This window comes from Nilaparvata lugens, chromosome 12, assembly GCF_014356525.2.
Source record: "Nilaparvata lugens isolate BPH chromosome 12, ASM1435652v1, whole genome shotgun sequence".
Classification (NCBI taxonomy): Eukaryota; Metazoa; Arthropoda; class Insecta; order Hemiptera; family Delphacidae; genus Nilaparvata; species Nilaparvata lugens.
This window is the reverse complement of record NC_052515.1, coordinates 28,248,627-28,265,428: the sequence shown is the minus strand read 5'-3', so window position 1 is coordinate 28,265,428 and position 16,802 is coordinate 28,248,627. Positions and strand designations below refer to the sequence as shown.

Genomic DNA, 16,802 nt, shown 5'->3' with positions numbered 1-16,802 from the left:
ACTGAATTTAATCAGCTGGTGTCTTAAACTCAAAATGAATCATATTATAACAAACAAGACTTGATGCTGATTTAATCCTGTTTAAACCTGTTGTCTCCATAAATCTATATATATAAAAGCGAAATGGCACTCACTCACTGACTGACTGACTGACTGATTCACTCACTCACTCACTCACTCGCATAACTAAAAAGAAATTTAGTTCAAACTGTCACTGTGCAAACGGCCTTTAAAGTTTAGTTGATTATTGAATATGTTGTGTTTATTAATTTCAACGGTTGAGATGACCGTAATCTTTCAGTGCTTTGTAATCTGTAAATGGTACTTCTAGTACTTTTCACCTTTCATTTTGTTTGTTTGCGTGCACAGGTGATGTGTTCAGAAAAGAGGTAGACAAGTACCTGAGACGAGGTCTGCACAAGGGTGTACCTCCCCTCTTTGTCGACTTGCGCTCTCTCTACAAGGACAAGGCCAAGGTAGCCATCATTCAGGAACTCATCTTCAGCTATATAGATGCACTCGACAAGACTGGCTCGTTCAGTATAGAAGGTGAGTTGTAATATTTTAATAGTTCCCTAATTCCACTGTTCCACTCCCTTCTGAACTATGGAATCATTTTTTGGGGTAATTCTAGCAGTGTAGTGGAGGTGTTTAGACTATAGAAGTGGGCATTGAGAGTGATGATAGTGGAGTCAATTCGAACTAGTTGTCGGCCTTACTTCAAAGAACTTGGAATTCTCCTACTCCCAAGCCTATGAATTCTGGAAACAATCTGCTTTTTAAAAAAACACACAGGAGAAACATTTCACCAATATTTGACCAGATACAGAAATAATTTGAGAGATAATGCACACCGAAGTACTATGTATGAGCGAGGGGTAAGGAGTTCAGGTATCCGGATGTACAATTTATTGCCATCTCACATAAAAGAAACGTCAGGTAAAGCTTTCAGACTTTTATTTAAAAAAAGAGCTGCTATCCATATGTGCCTACTCAGATTTTTACAAACCTCAAGATGGAGGTTTAAGAAGATAGATAACATGTTACTGTTTGATTAATGACAAATTGACAAATCCTTATACCCCTTTTACAGGTGGTCAGTGGATGAAATAATAACAACAATAATAATAATTGCAACGACAGAGTGTATGAAAAATAAGTTAAGACTTGACCCTTCATCCGAAGAAATTGTAGGGATGCCAAATCGTGTGTTTGTGGCGCATAAGCCTGTACGCACCTTTATGAGTTATTTTAAATTGTATAACGTGCATTTTGATGAATAGTTGTGTGAGTGTAGATAGTTGTATGATGACATAAGTACTGTAGTGTTCTACAGTAAATAAATAAATAGTTGTGACAACTCAAGTCTTCTTCGAATGAAGTTTATTGTTTGGGACAGTATATTATCAAATCGAATAAGGAAGTAAATATAGCATATTATTTGTAAAAATATAAAGAAACAGTTGACAATCCAATTTTTCCACCGTTGTTATTCGTATTTGTACGATTCTATTATTCAGAAATATTTTGAGAATACCTCAACTGTAGTACCTTGAAAATTAGATTTTTCTACTCCCTTTATTGTTTCCGAATCAAAACAATGGGGTTTCACGTATATTTTGAATAACATCTTTATATTTTCCGATAATTTATAGACTTTACAACACTTGTGTGTATTTTAGTGATTGAATGATTGATATTTCAGAATCGAAAAACGAGAGTTTAGCGAAAGAACCAGCCTCGGCGCTGCTGTGGGCCTACTACTACCTGGCTCAGCACTACGACTACCTCGGGGACACCGAGAAGGCGCTGCATTACATCAACATGGCCATCGACCACACGCCCACGCTCATTGAGCTATTCGTTACCAAGGGCAGGATATACAAGGTACTATTACCCTATTCACTGCGTCAATACTATTCAATTCTTGATTCTCATCACGAACCACTATGCTATAGTTGATATTCACTCATTTATTTTTTTTTATAAAGACGCTGAACACACAAGGTGTTTTTCAGACGAGTCGGCACGACACGATAGGACAGAAAGGTCTCCGATTGGCTGATTCTCGATACGCCAACCCAATCAGTCAATCGGACAGCTTTCTGTCCTTCGTGCCATGCTCATTCGTCTTAAAAACCGCCTCGTGTGTTCAGCACCTTAAGGTGCGTACAGATATACGCACCGCGAACATGAGCAATTCACTTTTAATCAGCTTATTATATCTGTATTTTTACAGAAACGGTAAGATACAGATATAAAAAGCTTGGCATCAGCTGATTAAAAGTGAATTGCTCATGTTCGCGGCGCGTAAATCTGTACGCTCCTTTACAGTAAAAAATGGAAAGGAAAGGACATCGACTGAAAAGAGGTTCACTTTTGAGCGTCAGTATTGGTTAAATGAGAATTAGATCTCACTATAGTAGACTATTTGACGAGAATGTAAGTTGATTTCTTAGTTGTACCAGGAGAGCTTTCAGCAATTTGATTGCCTTAAGGTTGTGCATTCAATAATTTTTTTTCTTTTTCTTATCTATTGGACAGATTCTTAGGACATAATCTATGCAATTGAAATATTTTTATCAGCTTCTGTTAGCTAATAATAGGGCTTCAAAAGTCACTTTTTTGAGGCAGATGGTACACATACCCTACAAAAACTACTGGTCAGAAAAATTTGAGTAAAATATGCAAGTCTCCTCTTCAATATAGCAAAAATTACGTCAACTTTGTTTTTGAAAATCTGAAAAAATTTAATTTTTATGCATTTTAAACTCCTTTTTCACATTTAATGTTCGTTCTATAGACTTCAAATTCATAGCAACTTGTAGCGCTGTTCTTGATGAATAAAGTTGATGCTTAAACTTCTTTTATAGACACAATAATAGCCGCTAGTATGTGTACATTTAAAGCACGGTTTCACGCCTGCTATGCTCGGGCAACAAGTGAATAGTACAGCTGGAGCGATCTAGCAGAATTAGTTTGTCCCTAGAGCTAAGCGCTCGACGTTAAGGTCAGCGCTCACAGCTACAGACGGACGTATGCAGACAGACGGAGGTTAGCCTTCCTAGGCTATCGTATGCTGCAAGGCACACAAACATCCGTTTGTCTGCGTATGTCTGCCGAAGTCTGTATGTGAACGTTCAGGAATCGCTCCAATTTTCTAAATGACTGCATGCCTACGTTTCAAGAATACAACAAAATCTTTATTTGCAATAAAAAGGTACTATAAGGAAGACGTATTTCATACGTTTATAATAATAATAATATTTTATTCTCAACAAAAGTATAACAAAAACAATGTAATACAGTTGAAAAACGTCACAGATAAATAACATAAAATATCAATCTTAAAATAAAACTTTAATAACATTTAACAATTCATTAAATTTGCAAAATTTAGATAATAATTTTTTTTTCACTCTAACAAGAATTCGTCAACCTCATAGAAAGCCTTCTCACTGAGAAATATATCACGCGTTTCATATCGCGCATGTGCTAATTCTATTTTATCATTCGACGATCCCCCATTCGTCTGCGGTTATGTGCGTTCCTAAAAACATCGGTCTTCATGCATAAGAGTATGTTTGCATGTGTCTGCATACGTCTGTCTGTTGCTGTGTGCACTGGTCTTCAGGGTCAAAACATAGTAAAGCAGTGAAGGTAGCTGAGAGTGTTCAAATAATGAATGTATCTAAATTCTCCGATTCATTCTACTTCTCCTTCGCCGCCCCACTATAGTTCTGCCACATTTGAATCCAACAATCCATGAATTATTTTAAAACTCTCAGCTACCTTCTCTGCTGCACTTTTCCTTAGCCGCTTCACCAAGTTTCGACCCTTATCAACTTACTTTTTATACAGAATTAAGAAAAACAATACTTTTTTCATGTAATCAAATCCTGGAGACAACGTAGATTATTATAAATGAAGACTCATTTAATACTGAAGACTCTAGACTTTATATTTACTTAATTAAGGAAAGAACTGGCTTTCTCATACGTTCTATTTTTCTGGCTCTAAATTTTGTAAAATTACGTGAAAATGTTTCAATTAATAGTGATTTGAGTGTGATATTTTTGTTTTCTATCCAGTTTCTCAACCTTCAAAATTCTTAGTTTCTGTTGTTTTTTAGTGAAAAAGGACTAAATTTCAGAAAAGTGGAATCATAACCTCATTTCGGACTTTTAAAATGATATTATCTAAATTTGGGAGAGAAATAGTACAAGGAGTATCCTTAGTTTTTCTCTCCCATTCAGAGCTTTCTTGTAAAAATTATAATAATACACATACGGAAAATTGAGTTTCTGAAGTACTGAACATAGTGTAGCAGAGTGTAGCATAGTGTAGCAGATTAACTAGGAATTTTGCATGAATATTCTTAATTAACCGAGGATGGTTATAGGCCTATTTTCAATTTTCCAATATTTCATTAGGTCAAGTTTTCAGTTTGTAAAGCTTTAAAATTAACTAGGAATTTTGCATGAATATTCTTAATTAACCGAGGATGGTTATAGGCCTATTTTCAATTTTCCAATATTTCATTAGGTCAAGTTTTCAGTTTGTAAAGCTTTAAAATAGACCCTTGCGGAGCACGGGTTACATGCTAGTCTATAATATAATAGAGGAAAGAATCGTCTCATACATGAACGGGATAGAAAATTCACGAATCACGCGTCTGAACTACTGAACAGATTAACTTTAAATTTTGCATGAAGATTCTTTATTTACCGAGGAATAGGCCTACTTTTAGTTCTTCAAGATTTAAGTATGTCTAGTTTTCAGTTTTCCACGTGATTTGAACAGACCTTTGATGAGCACGGGTCACCTTCTAGTTATAAATAAAGACTATTAACAATAGCTTAAGTAGATATCCCATGGTATAGGGCGTTTATGTCGCAACTTTTACTGTTATCTCAAGCCGATTACTGTCGATTTTTACTGTTTTGATCGGGCAATAGTATATGAACGGCACAATATGAGAGACTACCAACGTCATAGAGCTTCACGGGAAAGAACTACGTGGATCATCAGCTTGAGATAACAGTAAAAGTTGCGACATAAACGCCCTATACCATGGGATATCTACTACTTATGCTATTGTTTCTCTATGCTATTATTAACTGGAGATCAAATCGAAGCGTTGACGTGAATTTGATGAAACTCACCCTAAGTACAGTATCATTTTTATCGAATTCAAAATGTGTTGTGATGTGTATTTTAATTGAAATGTTTGAATTTTGTTTGCCAGCATGCGGGAAATGTGATGGAAGCGTTCACATGGCTGGATGAGGCTCAGGAACTGGACACGGCTGACAGGTACATCAACTCCAAGTGTGCCAAGTACATGCTCAGAGCCAATCTCATTAAGGAGGCTGAGGAAACATGCTCTAAGTTCACCAGGGTATGTTGGCAAACTCTCATCAATATTATTTCATATTGCCGATTGCACAAAAGCCGTCAAATTTTAATCGTGATTAAATTCCACGAGAACTATAATTCAGAGAAGTTTTCTTTTCGGTTCTAATTGGTTCTCGTGGCATTTAATCACGGTTATAATTTAACCGGATTTTGTGCAACCGGGCCAAAGTTTCATAAATTATTATAGAAATCATGTCAATTTCTTAGAAATATTTCTGTAGACAAGTTTTACATACATCTGTATCCATAAATCTGTGTTCCGTACATCTGTAGACAAGTTTGTCAACAAATAAAGTGAATAACTTATGTTAATGATTCATTGGTCAACAGCTAATGGCCAATCGTAGGGTAGGGCTTCACTCAAACTATATATTCTGCTGCTCAATGTTTGAACATTCAGGCCTGGTTGCACAAAAGCCTGTTAAATCTTAATCATGATTAAATTCCTAGAGCACCAATCAGAGAAGGTTTTTTTTGAGAAGAAGGCTTCTCTGATTGGTTCTCGTGGCATTTAATCCAAATCAAATGTTAACAGACACTTTTGTGCAACTGTGTGTCTGTTTACTAGAGTCTTATAATGGCGTACAAACAGGCCGCCGCTCTCTTTTTCGCTCTGTCACAAAATTAGCTTACAGGCTTACTGGATTCTGTGAAATATAGCAGCACTGTACTCCATAAGAGCAATGCAGCAGTCTAAGGTTTGCTCAGACTCTAGTATCTCAAATTGTTTCAATAAACTGCTGATCTTGACAATTTCAAGTCGTTATTCGTTATTTTCATGAGATTTCACAAAGTTTTGACTCAATTTTAGGGTCGAAACACATCAGGAGTTTTTTCATGACACGACATGAAATGACAGGAAGCTCTCCGATTGGCTGATTGGGTTGGGCTGATTATCGAGAATCAGCCAATCAGAGAACTCCCTGTCCTGTCGTGCCTTGTCGACTCGTCTGAAACAACGCCCCGTGTGTTTTGGCCCTACAATTTGTACTTTGCCGTTGTTACTCTTTCAATCATTTCAATAATAATCTGTGAGTATGAACTCAATAATATATAATTTAATAATAAACTTTACAAACCTAATACTGTATAGCAATAATAAATTGTACTTTTTTAGGCTTTGGAAATAATTTGAAACAATTTGATTTTCAGGAAGGAGTGTCAGCCATGGAAAGCCTGAATGAGATGCAGTGCATGTGGTTCCAAACAGAGTGCGCTTTGGCCTATCAGAGGCAAGAGAAGTGGGGTGATGCCCTCAAAAAATGTCACGAAGTCGACAGGGTCAGTTCAATTTACTCTAAAATCATTTTTTCAAATTCATATTTCGGGTACGCTTTCATTCACAACAATTAATATTCATAAATCAGTTGGACAGATGGTTTCACATGTTGTAGTAGTATTTCTTTGACTTGATTCTACTTTAATGTGGTTTTCATTTGAATTTCTTTTTTGTGTAAGTTTTTTATGAACAGTTTTTAATATTCATCGGCTAATAACTCAGTTCATTATCATGGAATTTTCCTGAGGCTAAGAAAAGTCTTTAATTCAATTCTACGCTCAACAATAAACAATTATACAACATCGATAAAGCTTTTAATTCAAGAGAAATCCAATAGAAATTTTTCAGAACACACTATCTAATGACAGATACTGGTTCATAGTTGGTAGCCAATCAAGATGCTGTAAAAGAGAACTAACTGTCTATCATGGCTATTCTATGTCCCACATCAGATACAATATCTTATTCTGGGTTAGCATCCAAACAAACCTTCAGAATATGTTTCGAAAGCAATCAGGGTTATGAGGGGGCCGAATCTAGGGTTTCATGTAGGTCAATTTTCAAAAAACTCACAAGTATTAACAATTCCAGCTCTTTATTTTTTGATATTGCATTTTTTGTTTACAGTAATAAGCTGAATTTCATGGAGGATAATATTTCACACAGATACCCCACAAGACATAAAATGGTTACCCTGCAGTACCCTACTCATAGACTTTCGCTCTTGGAGGGGGGACCACATTAGGCTGGGCTCAGAATTTTCAACTGACGGACGAACTGAAGGGACAGTCTTGGTAAATTTGTTGCCGCTCTCAAAGATACACTGACTGAATGCTGCCCGTATTCATTGAGAGAGTGCTACGAGGTCTTCTCAAATTCTTATTGAAATCCTAGAGATTAGAAAATCATTCAGAAAAACTTTCCCTCATAGCTCACCAGAAGATGAAGTTTTCTGAGTCAAGTTCTTGTGCTGTTTGAATCGTCGTTCATACAGTTTGTATTTATACATTCATACAGGATTTAACATTTTTTTTATTGGCTGAAATAGAATTAATATAAGTTATTGATTGTAGTTTTTACACTAGTGTTACCTGTATAGATTAGGTACTCTTTCCCCGCGCACGGATCAGCAGTCCATGCGGGCAAATAATTATTCCATGATTATTCTATTTTATTTTATAAAATAGTTTATAATTATTTTGTTTTATATTGGAATAAAGAAATTGAATTTAATTGAATTGAAAAACCCCCTATATTTGATATATTTGACGTGTCGTACACCGTTTGAGTTGTGCTCATTAAATGCGGTTCAATACGACGAAATAACAATAATTTACTTATTTATTTATTTATGAAAAACATGGAAGCATACAGGATTTCTCCCAAAAATTGCTTCCATAACAACACAATTACAATAGTTCATTATACATAATAAGAGTACAGAAAATAATATTAATAATAATGAGCTGCATTGGGTTTCAACTTCAATATTTTACAATATTATGATGTTACTTGAAAGGCTCTTTTCAATATTCGATTCGATGCTTTTTACTGAAGATTACTAAAAGTGTTTTGTAAAAATGGATACATAACTAAATAAATTACTGATACGGTGACAGTCTCATTAAAATTTTGTCTTAATTATATTTTAATAATCATTGTAATAATAATAATAATGTCTCTGGTCGAGGGTACAACATGACCAGAGGAGTTTATTCAAATTATAAACATGATTACAAAGAGCATATAAGGTACAATTATTTTTTACAAAGTATTAATACAATTGGTTGATTACTTGCTGATCTAAGAAAATGTGGCCCCCACTATATATGAATATGTGTCGGGATGCCAATATTTGTAGATCAGTTGCACGAAATTCTTGTTCTTAGATTTTGTTTTTCAAATAATTGTTATTGGTTTGTTTGTTTTGCAGCATTTTTCTGAAATAATTGAAGACCAGTTCGACTTCCACACGTACTGCATGCGTAAGATGACGCTACGCTCGTACGTCGGCCTGCTACGTTTGGAGGACGTACTACGTTCGCACCCATTCTACTTCCGGGCGGCGCAGTGTGCCATCCAGGTGTATCTGCGGCTGCATGACAAACCGCTGCAGGACGAGAACACGGAACAGGAGCTCAATACAGGTTAGTGTCTGTCGAAAATGTGTATTTTTTGTCAAAATATGAAGAAATAGCCGGTTTTGTGATTGTTTGTGACAAAAGGTTCTGTGACTTCTTGGTGCAGTATTTTAAAAGAGTAAATTGTAATGATAATCATTCATTCTATAGAACACTGAACACAGGAGCTCAATAACTGCCAAAAATTTGTTTTTACTGCGAAAATATGAGAAAAATAACCGGTTTCGTGATTTTTGTGACAAAAGGTCTGCCATTTTTGCTACAGTATTTTGAAAGGTTATGGTGTTGGAGACGGATGCTCAAGTTGAAATGGACTGATAGAATTATCAATGAGGAAGTATTTCAAAAGGGTGAATTGTAATGATATTAATACATTTAAGAGAACACCAAACAGGAGCTGAATACAAGTTAGCCAAGTTGCCTGCCAAATTTGTGTATTTACTGCGAACATGTAAGAGAAATAACCGGTTTCGTGATGTTTTGTGACAAAAGGTTTTGTGGTTTTTTGCTACAGTATTTTGAAAGGTTATGGTTTTGGAGACGGATGCTCAAGTTGAAATGGACTGATAGAAATTATGACTAATGATAGAAACTTCCACTAATGTGGAAGTATTCCAAAAGGGTAAATTATAATGATACTAATACATTTAAGAGAACACCAAACACGAGCTCAATACAGGTTAGTGCTTGTCATAAATGTTTACTTACGAAGTTCTACAGCCCTGCGTGGACCTTGGCCTCCTCAACAATTCGCCTCCATTAATCTCTCTGATTAGCCAGTCTCCTCCAGTTCCTCACTGCTAGGCACGCTAGATCTTTTTCCACATCCTGCAGCCAACGTGTTCTCGGGCGACCTCTTTTCCTCGTTCCTTCCATTCTTCCAACAAGCATCTGCCTCTGCATCCTATTATTCTCCATTTTTTGGACATGTCAAGCTGATTCTTCTAGACTTGTCAAAAATGTGTATTTACTGCGAAAATATGAAGAAGAAGCCGGTTTCGTGATTTTCAGTGACAGAAGGTTTTGTGATTTTTTGCTACAGTATTTTGAAAGGTTATGGTGTTGGAGACAAATGCTCAAGTTGAAATGGACTGATAAAATTATCAATGAGGAAGTATTCGAAAAGGGTAGATTTTAATGATACTAATTCATCTAAGAGAACACTGAACAGGAGTCAATACAGGTTAGTGCCTGTCAAAAATAGTATATTCACAATGAAAATATGGGAGAAATAGCCGGTTTCGTGAATTTTGTGATAAAAGGTTCTGTCATTTTTTCTACAGTATTTTGAAAGGTTATGGTGTTGGAGACAGATGCTCAAGTTGAAATTTACTGATAGAATTATTAATGAGGAAGTATTCCAAAGGGCAAATTGTAATGATACTAATTCATTTAAGGGAACATTAAAGAGGAGTTGGATACAGGTTAGTGCTTGTCAAAAATGTGTGTTTACTGCGAAAATATGAAGAAATAGCCGGTTTCGTGATTTTTAGTGACAGGGTTTTGTGATTTTTTGCTACAGTATTTTGAAAGGTTATGTTGTTGGAGACCAAGGTCTATAAATACAGGTCATGACATTTATGCTCCGTATGGAGCGGCCATTATGTGGGATCTTTATGGCGGTATATTTAGAATATTCCAATCTGCTCATAACAAAATCATGCATTATGCTTTTTAAAAACAATATTCTGACTCAGATAATATGTTTATTCAGGTTTTTGATTTTTTAATAATGGAATTTCAATAATTCTTTTTTTTTTATTAAAAATTGTTCTTATTCTTGTAACTTGTTTTCATTAGGCATTGGGACAAAAGGCTAACCGCCAAAAGAGTTTGAAGTTCCCAATCTAAAATCAACAATTCAGTTCCTAGTTGGAATCTAAATATTATTATTATTCTGTGGGAAGAATTTATTTTACAATAATTCAAAGCCAAGCAATATTCCTTGAACAATATAACAAAGTAACACATCATGTTGTTCAATCTATAACGATAACAGCTGATAAATTTGAAAATTTGTGTTCTAGAACCCCATAAAATGGCGATTTTGCAATGCATAACAGAATTGTGTCATGACCTGTATTTATTGACCTTGTTGGAGACGGATGCTCAAGTTGAAATGGACTGATTGAATTATTAATGAGGAAGTATTTCAAAGGGTTGAGGAAAAACTATCTCTTTCGCGTATTCCAAAAGACAGACGGCATTCTTGGCTTGGCCATGTAATCAGACACTTCGAGTTCAGTTGAGAATACTGGAAGGTATAATAATTGGACAAAGGGCTCGTAGAAGACCCCGGCTACAATATCTGAAGCAAGTTGCCAAAGATCTAGGGATCCAGAGCTACATCCAACTGAAAAGTACAGATCTGGACAGAAAACAATGAAAAGCTCTGCCGAATGATTGAAACTGAAGAAGATTTTGAAAGGGTGGTTTATGATGATAATAATTCATTTTAGAGAACACCGAATAGGAGCCCAATACAGGCTAGTGCCTGTCGAAAATAGTATATTCACTGTGAAAATATGAGAGAATGAACCAATTTTGTGATTTTTTGCTACGGCATTTTGAAAGAGTACTAAAACTTCACGATATCCAATTGAAATTATCATGTAACTATCGTTGGTTTAAAATACCATTATCCATTATTCATTCGAGTTAGGGCCGTTGGTACAGTGAGAGTTTAAACTAAATTTCATTTTAAACTGGATTAAATCCGTATCAAGTCTAGTTTGTAATAATGTATTTCATTTTGAGTTTAAGCCACCAGCTGATCGAGTTTAAGCTTTGACTGTGCAAACGGCCCTAAGTCAGTGATACCTCTACTTAGAAAGTAATTAATGTACTTAACTTCTCAGACAGTAATTAACGAATCATCATTTAACTGGTCGACTCGTTTCTGAAGCATGAAGCAGTGATCACCTTAATTGGTCGAAATCATCCAATAGATCTTTTCAAATGATTTATTAACCTTTTGTCCGTTAACCATTGTTCAAGAGGTAGCTATAAACTCGATTAACCAAGCGGGAAAGGAATTATAGGAAAAGGAGAGGTGGAGAGTGAAGAAAGTGTCTGTTGAATGATTTGTTTGATGCACTTTTGAAAATGGATAGCGTCTTGATTTTTGCGTAACCTAGAATCACTGACTTCATAGCAAATCAATAAAACTACACAAATAGGAATTATTTATTCCAGTTTCCCATTTAAGAAAATGGATAGCTTCTAAATTGTCCAAGTCTGTAACTTAGAATCACTGTTTTCATATAAAATCAATAAAACTCACAAATTGGAGTTCTCTATTCCAGTTTCTCATTTAAGAGCTCTGGAATTTTCAATATAGTTTTTAAGGTTAACGTAAATGTGGTACTTCAACAATGATTAGCACAAATTGTCCTATAGTGAGGACCCACGTTATAATAGCAACAGTATTTGATTAACATTTTGATGAACAGTTAATATTTAATCAAATATACCGGTATCCTATCAGCTGTCTTCTGTAGAAGGCACTGGCAAGGCTGAGAATCCTATCTGTTCTCCTATCTTTCTCCAATTCCATTATAGCGTGGACCTCACTACAGAAATCTTGTGATGAAGCACTGTAAATTTATTTGAATGAATTGCATAATATATTTTTAATAAACAATTAGATAATTCCAAGTGCTATTTTTCAGAGAGTTTCACAACATTCCAATTGTTTTGGTTTTTTTTTAAATTTCATATTTCAAATAGATAGTCTTTGTTCTTTTATAGTAGAACAAGATAATCTTTGTTTAGTATAGTAGATTTTGTACAAAATCTACTAATAAAACTCAATCTGTTAATGCAACTTCAAATGCCCCCTTACAAGTCTATTTGATCCCTATGGCTCATGTGGGAAACATCTTAAAAAGAAAGATTAGTATAAATAAAAATAGAAATCCAAGTATCCTTTTTAAAATTATTTACTCACAATGATAATGATAATGGCGTTATATAGCCGAAACATGTTATGAGTAAAAATAATTTCAAAAAGGGTACTTAGATTTCTAGATTTTTAAAAGGGTATTTTTATTTATATTCAAGAGTAGCCCTAAAGAGAAAAATACAAAGGGCCGGTTTCCGAGCTCGGGATTTAGTTAAGTTCTAGACTTTAAACAGCTGTAGTCGGAAAATTGACTTTATGAAACGGGGCGTAGTAGTAGTTTTTAGCTCCGTATACACCAAACTTATTAACAAAATGTTAATAACTTAATCCTTATAGATTCTATTAGATTGAACGTAACTTGAAAAACACGTATGTTCATCATGTGTATGATAAGTTATGTTCAATCTAATAGAATCTATAAGGATTAGGTTATTAACACTTTGTTAATAACTTTGGTATAAACGCGGCTTTTATGATAATCATTATTTTATCATTTCTATAATATTGCAAACGTTTTTCCGTGACGAAATGAAACATTCCTAAATCATTCAAAATAGCTGAAACTATATAATTTTTTCTTTACTTTACTTTGTGTTAAATTGTTTAGTTTTTCGAAATTTAATTTAAAAATCGTTAGTCGTTTTACTGCTACTACGCCCCGTTTCGGAAAGCCAATTTTCTGACTCCAGCTGTTTAAAGTCTAGAACTTGACTACATCCCGAGCTCGCAAACCAACCCAAAAAGATTAGTGTTTTTGAAGAATTTAATGATGATGGTATTATGTACATGAAGATCCTGATCCCACTAATAACTATTGCATTGTATAGTAATGCAGGTGAAATGGCAGCACCCAAGATAGTACAGTGCCGTATGTTATGTAAGAGTGATATAATTTCACTACTAAAAGCAGTACAGCGTACGTGGTGGTTATTGTTGGCATAAAGACTTGTACTCGTTCTAGTCACTGGTTCTCTAGTGAGATTCACCTCATCTTGTCAGCATTATTTTAATTGTAAGCTATTAAGTTATTCATAAGGATTTTATGACAGTTTAAAGTGAGTCTCACTGTAGTAAGATGCACTTCATATTGTCAGCATTATTTTAATTGTAAGCTATTAAGATATTTATGAGGAGTTTATGACAGTTTAAAGTGAGTCTCATTGTAGTAAGATGCACTGTATGTTGTCAGCATTCCTTATACATAACATTAATGCTTCCCATTTGAATAATACTGACAGTGTGAAATGAATATGAAAGAGTCTGTATGAGTGCACACTCCAACACAATTTAAGAAGAAAGTCTCAAGATTTTTCGTGCGTAGAGATTTAAAAGTCGATTTTATTAATGCATTAAGAGCTAGCGGTTCGTTTATTTAGATTTGTAATGCTGGAATTATTGAATCGAATGAGGTCCACGTTATAATGGAAGTGTAGAAAGATAGCAGAACAACGTTGCCGATCCTCTGTCTTGTCAATGCCTTCTATAGATGGTAGCTGATACAGGTTTATTGATGTAATATTAACGGTACATTCTCGTTCAACATTTTATTAAGTGAGAAAGATAGCAGAACAACGTTGCCGGTCCTCTGTCTTGTCAATGCCTTCTATAGATGGTAGCTGATACAGGTTTATTGATGTAATATTAACGGTACATTCTCGTTCAACATTTTATTAAGTAAAAAATTATATTTTTCAATAATTTCATAATGAATTTTCATAATTAGAATAAAATATTTTGTTAATTAGTTATTAATTCTGCATAGTTGAAAGACGATCTGGCAACAGAGCGAAGTGAGAAAGAGATAGCGATATCCGCTTTGTTGAATGATAGACAAGGATAGCAATACCATTGCTAATTCAACACTGCCATTATAATGTGGACCTCACTATATATTAATTCGATATCTAGAAGTCGATTCGTTAATGCATTAAGAACTGTGCTCGTTCGTTTCTTTAGATATATGATGCTGGATATATTGAATGTAGATTACTTTGAAATTGATGAGATTTTGTTGATGGATTATTGTGGAGCAAATGTCAATGAGTCGTGAAAGGTTGTATGTGTAATGTGTGGTACATTGAGTAGGTCCGATCATTGAATGTCAATTGATTTAACAAAATCTTCAAAAGGTTATTGATTTTTGCTTTCATCGCCAGATTATACATTAATATTAATATAATATGGAACCATAATCATGCTCTAGAAGATTGTAAACCTGGCCCGGTCGCACAAAAGCCGTTTAAATTTTAACCGCGTGATTAATTTCACGAGAACCAATCAGAGAAGGCATTTTTCATAAGAACGGCTTCTCTGATTGGTTCTCGTGGAATTTATCTCGATTAAAATTTTACCGGCGTTTGTGCAACCGGCACTAAATGTGTGCGTATATATTTTATATTCCAACAATCACATTTATGCACAGCACACGGAAATATTTTTTCCTGTGCTCTATCAATTTCTACTTATTTCTACATTTTTGTCCCAATTAACATTTTTCTTCAGAATACAATGATTAAATCCTGCACATATAGGGATGTGAAACTACATATTATATGCTTTATCGTATGTAAAGTGACCTATAGTGAGGTCCACGTTATAATGGCAGAGGAGAAAGATAGGAGAACAACTTTGCCGATCCTCAGTCTTGTCAATGCCTTCTATAGACGGTAGCTGATACAGGTTTATTGGTGTAATATTAACTGTTCATTCTAGTTTAAAATAATCAATTATATTTTATTAAGCAAGAAATTATATTTTTCAATAATTTCATAATGAATTTTCTTAATTAAGATGAAATATTTTGTTTAATAATTGTTAAAAGACGATCTGGCAACAGAGCAAAGCGGGAAAGAGATAGAGCTATCAGCTTTGCTGAATGAAAGACAAGGATAGCAATACCATTGCTAGTCAAACACTGCCATTATAACGTGGACCTCACTATAATATCACGGGCTCAGTAGTAGCATAGAGAAACGATAGCATAAGAACATGGTATAGGGCGTTGATGTTCCAAATGTCACTGTTAACTCAAGCCGATAGTCCTAGTAGTTATTTTTCGTGAAGCTTTGTGACGCTGGTAGTCTCTCATACTGTTCTTCTTCTTACACTCTCACCCGGCCAATACAGTAGTCAACATGATCGGCTTGATTTAACAAAAATTCGACTTGATATTTGGAACATAAACAACAACCTATATACCATGGGATACCTTCTTATGCTATCTTTTCTCTAAGGTAGTAGTCATTAGTTTTGCAGAAGTCTATTGAAGCGTTGTGAACTATTAGTGTCCTAAAACTGAATAATTTGTTATTTGGAGGTACAATAATCAATTCATGAGTTATTTCACATGTTAACATACCGAAACATTGTTCTTATCAGTCACACGCACCTACTATGCATCTTATTATCTCTCTTTTTTTCTCTGTTCAATGATTTTCATCTCTCTTCTTTTATTACTCTGTCCTCCTCTTCATCTTTCTCAACGGTTCTCGTTCTTTCTCATCTCCAATTCACACCAATCATCTCTTTTGTTTTAGTATTTTCTTTCTTGTCTTCGTCTTTCTTGTTTAGTATTTTCTAACACATTTGTCTTCGTTTCGTTCCCTTTCTCTCTCTATTTCAATCTCATAAATTACTGTTGTTTTTTAAACTCTGTCTTTCCTACTCTTCATTTCCATCTCTTTTACTATCTCTCTCTTACATTTTGTCTGCTCACAATCCCAAAATTATGAAATGATCCTCATGAATGACGCTGTCTCACTCTATCTGCAAATATCCACTGATGGACACACAGTTAGATGTTATCGCTATCCCATACATTGCCTCACCTATTAGAACTAAAAAGGTTGAGCTTGTCCATTAATTAACGCTAATTTTCCGGCACGCATATATGAACGGGAAAAACTGAATTTTCGTAATACCGTATCTGCATATGGTACCGTTTTGTTGTAACGTTGTTATGGCGAAATAATATTGTTTTTCGATAGTAATTAGGTAGTTGGTGTCTCACGGTTACATGTGTGAAAGTTATACAGCTCATTGATTAGTTCTGTGAAGAGAG

The 16,802-nt window shown here is 34.7% G+C and overlaps 1 protein-coding gene across 1 annotated transcript in view; it reads left to right on the top strand.

Moving 5' to 3' along the window:
* The window catches only part of LOC111053333 (N-alpha-acetyltransferase 15, NatA auxiliary subunit), a 242,434-nt gene that overhangs the window by 13,558 nt on the left and 212,074 nt on the right, over positions 1-16,802 (top strand). Inside the window, exons 7-11 of the mRNA XM_039439293.1 lie at positions 370-549; positions 1,706-1,887; positions 5,249-5,401; positions 6,571-6,699; positions 8,631-8,844. Of these exons, the coding sequence (XP_039295227.1) occupies positions 370-549; positions 1,706-1,887; positions 5,249-5,401; positions 6,571-6,699; positions 8,631-8,844 (858 nt within the window). The remainder of the gene's footprint in view (positions 1-369; positions 550-1,705; positions 1,888-5,248; positions 5,402-6,570; positions 6,700-8,630; positions 8,845-16,802) is intronic.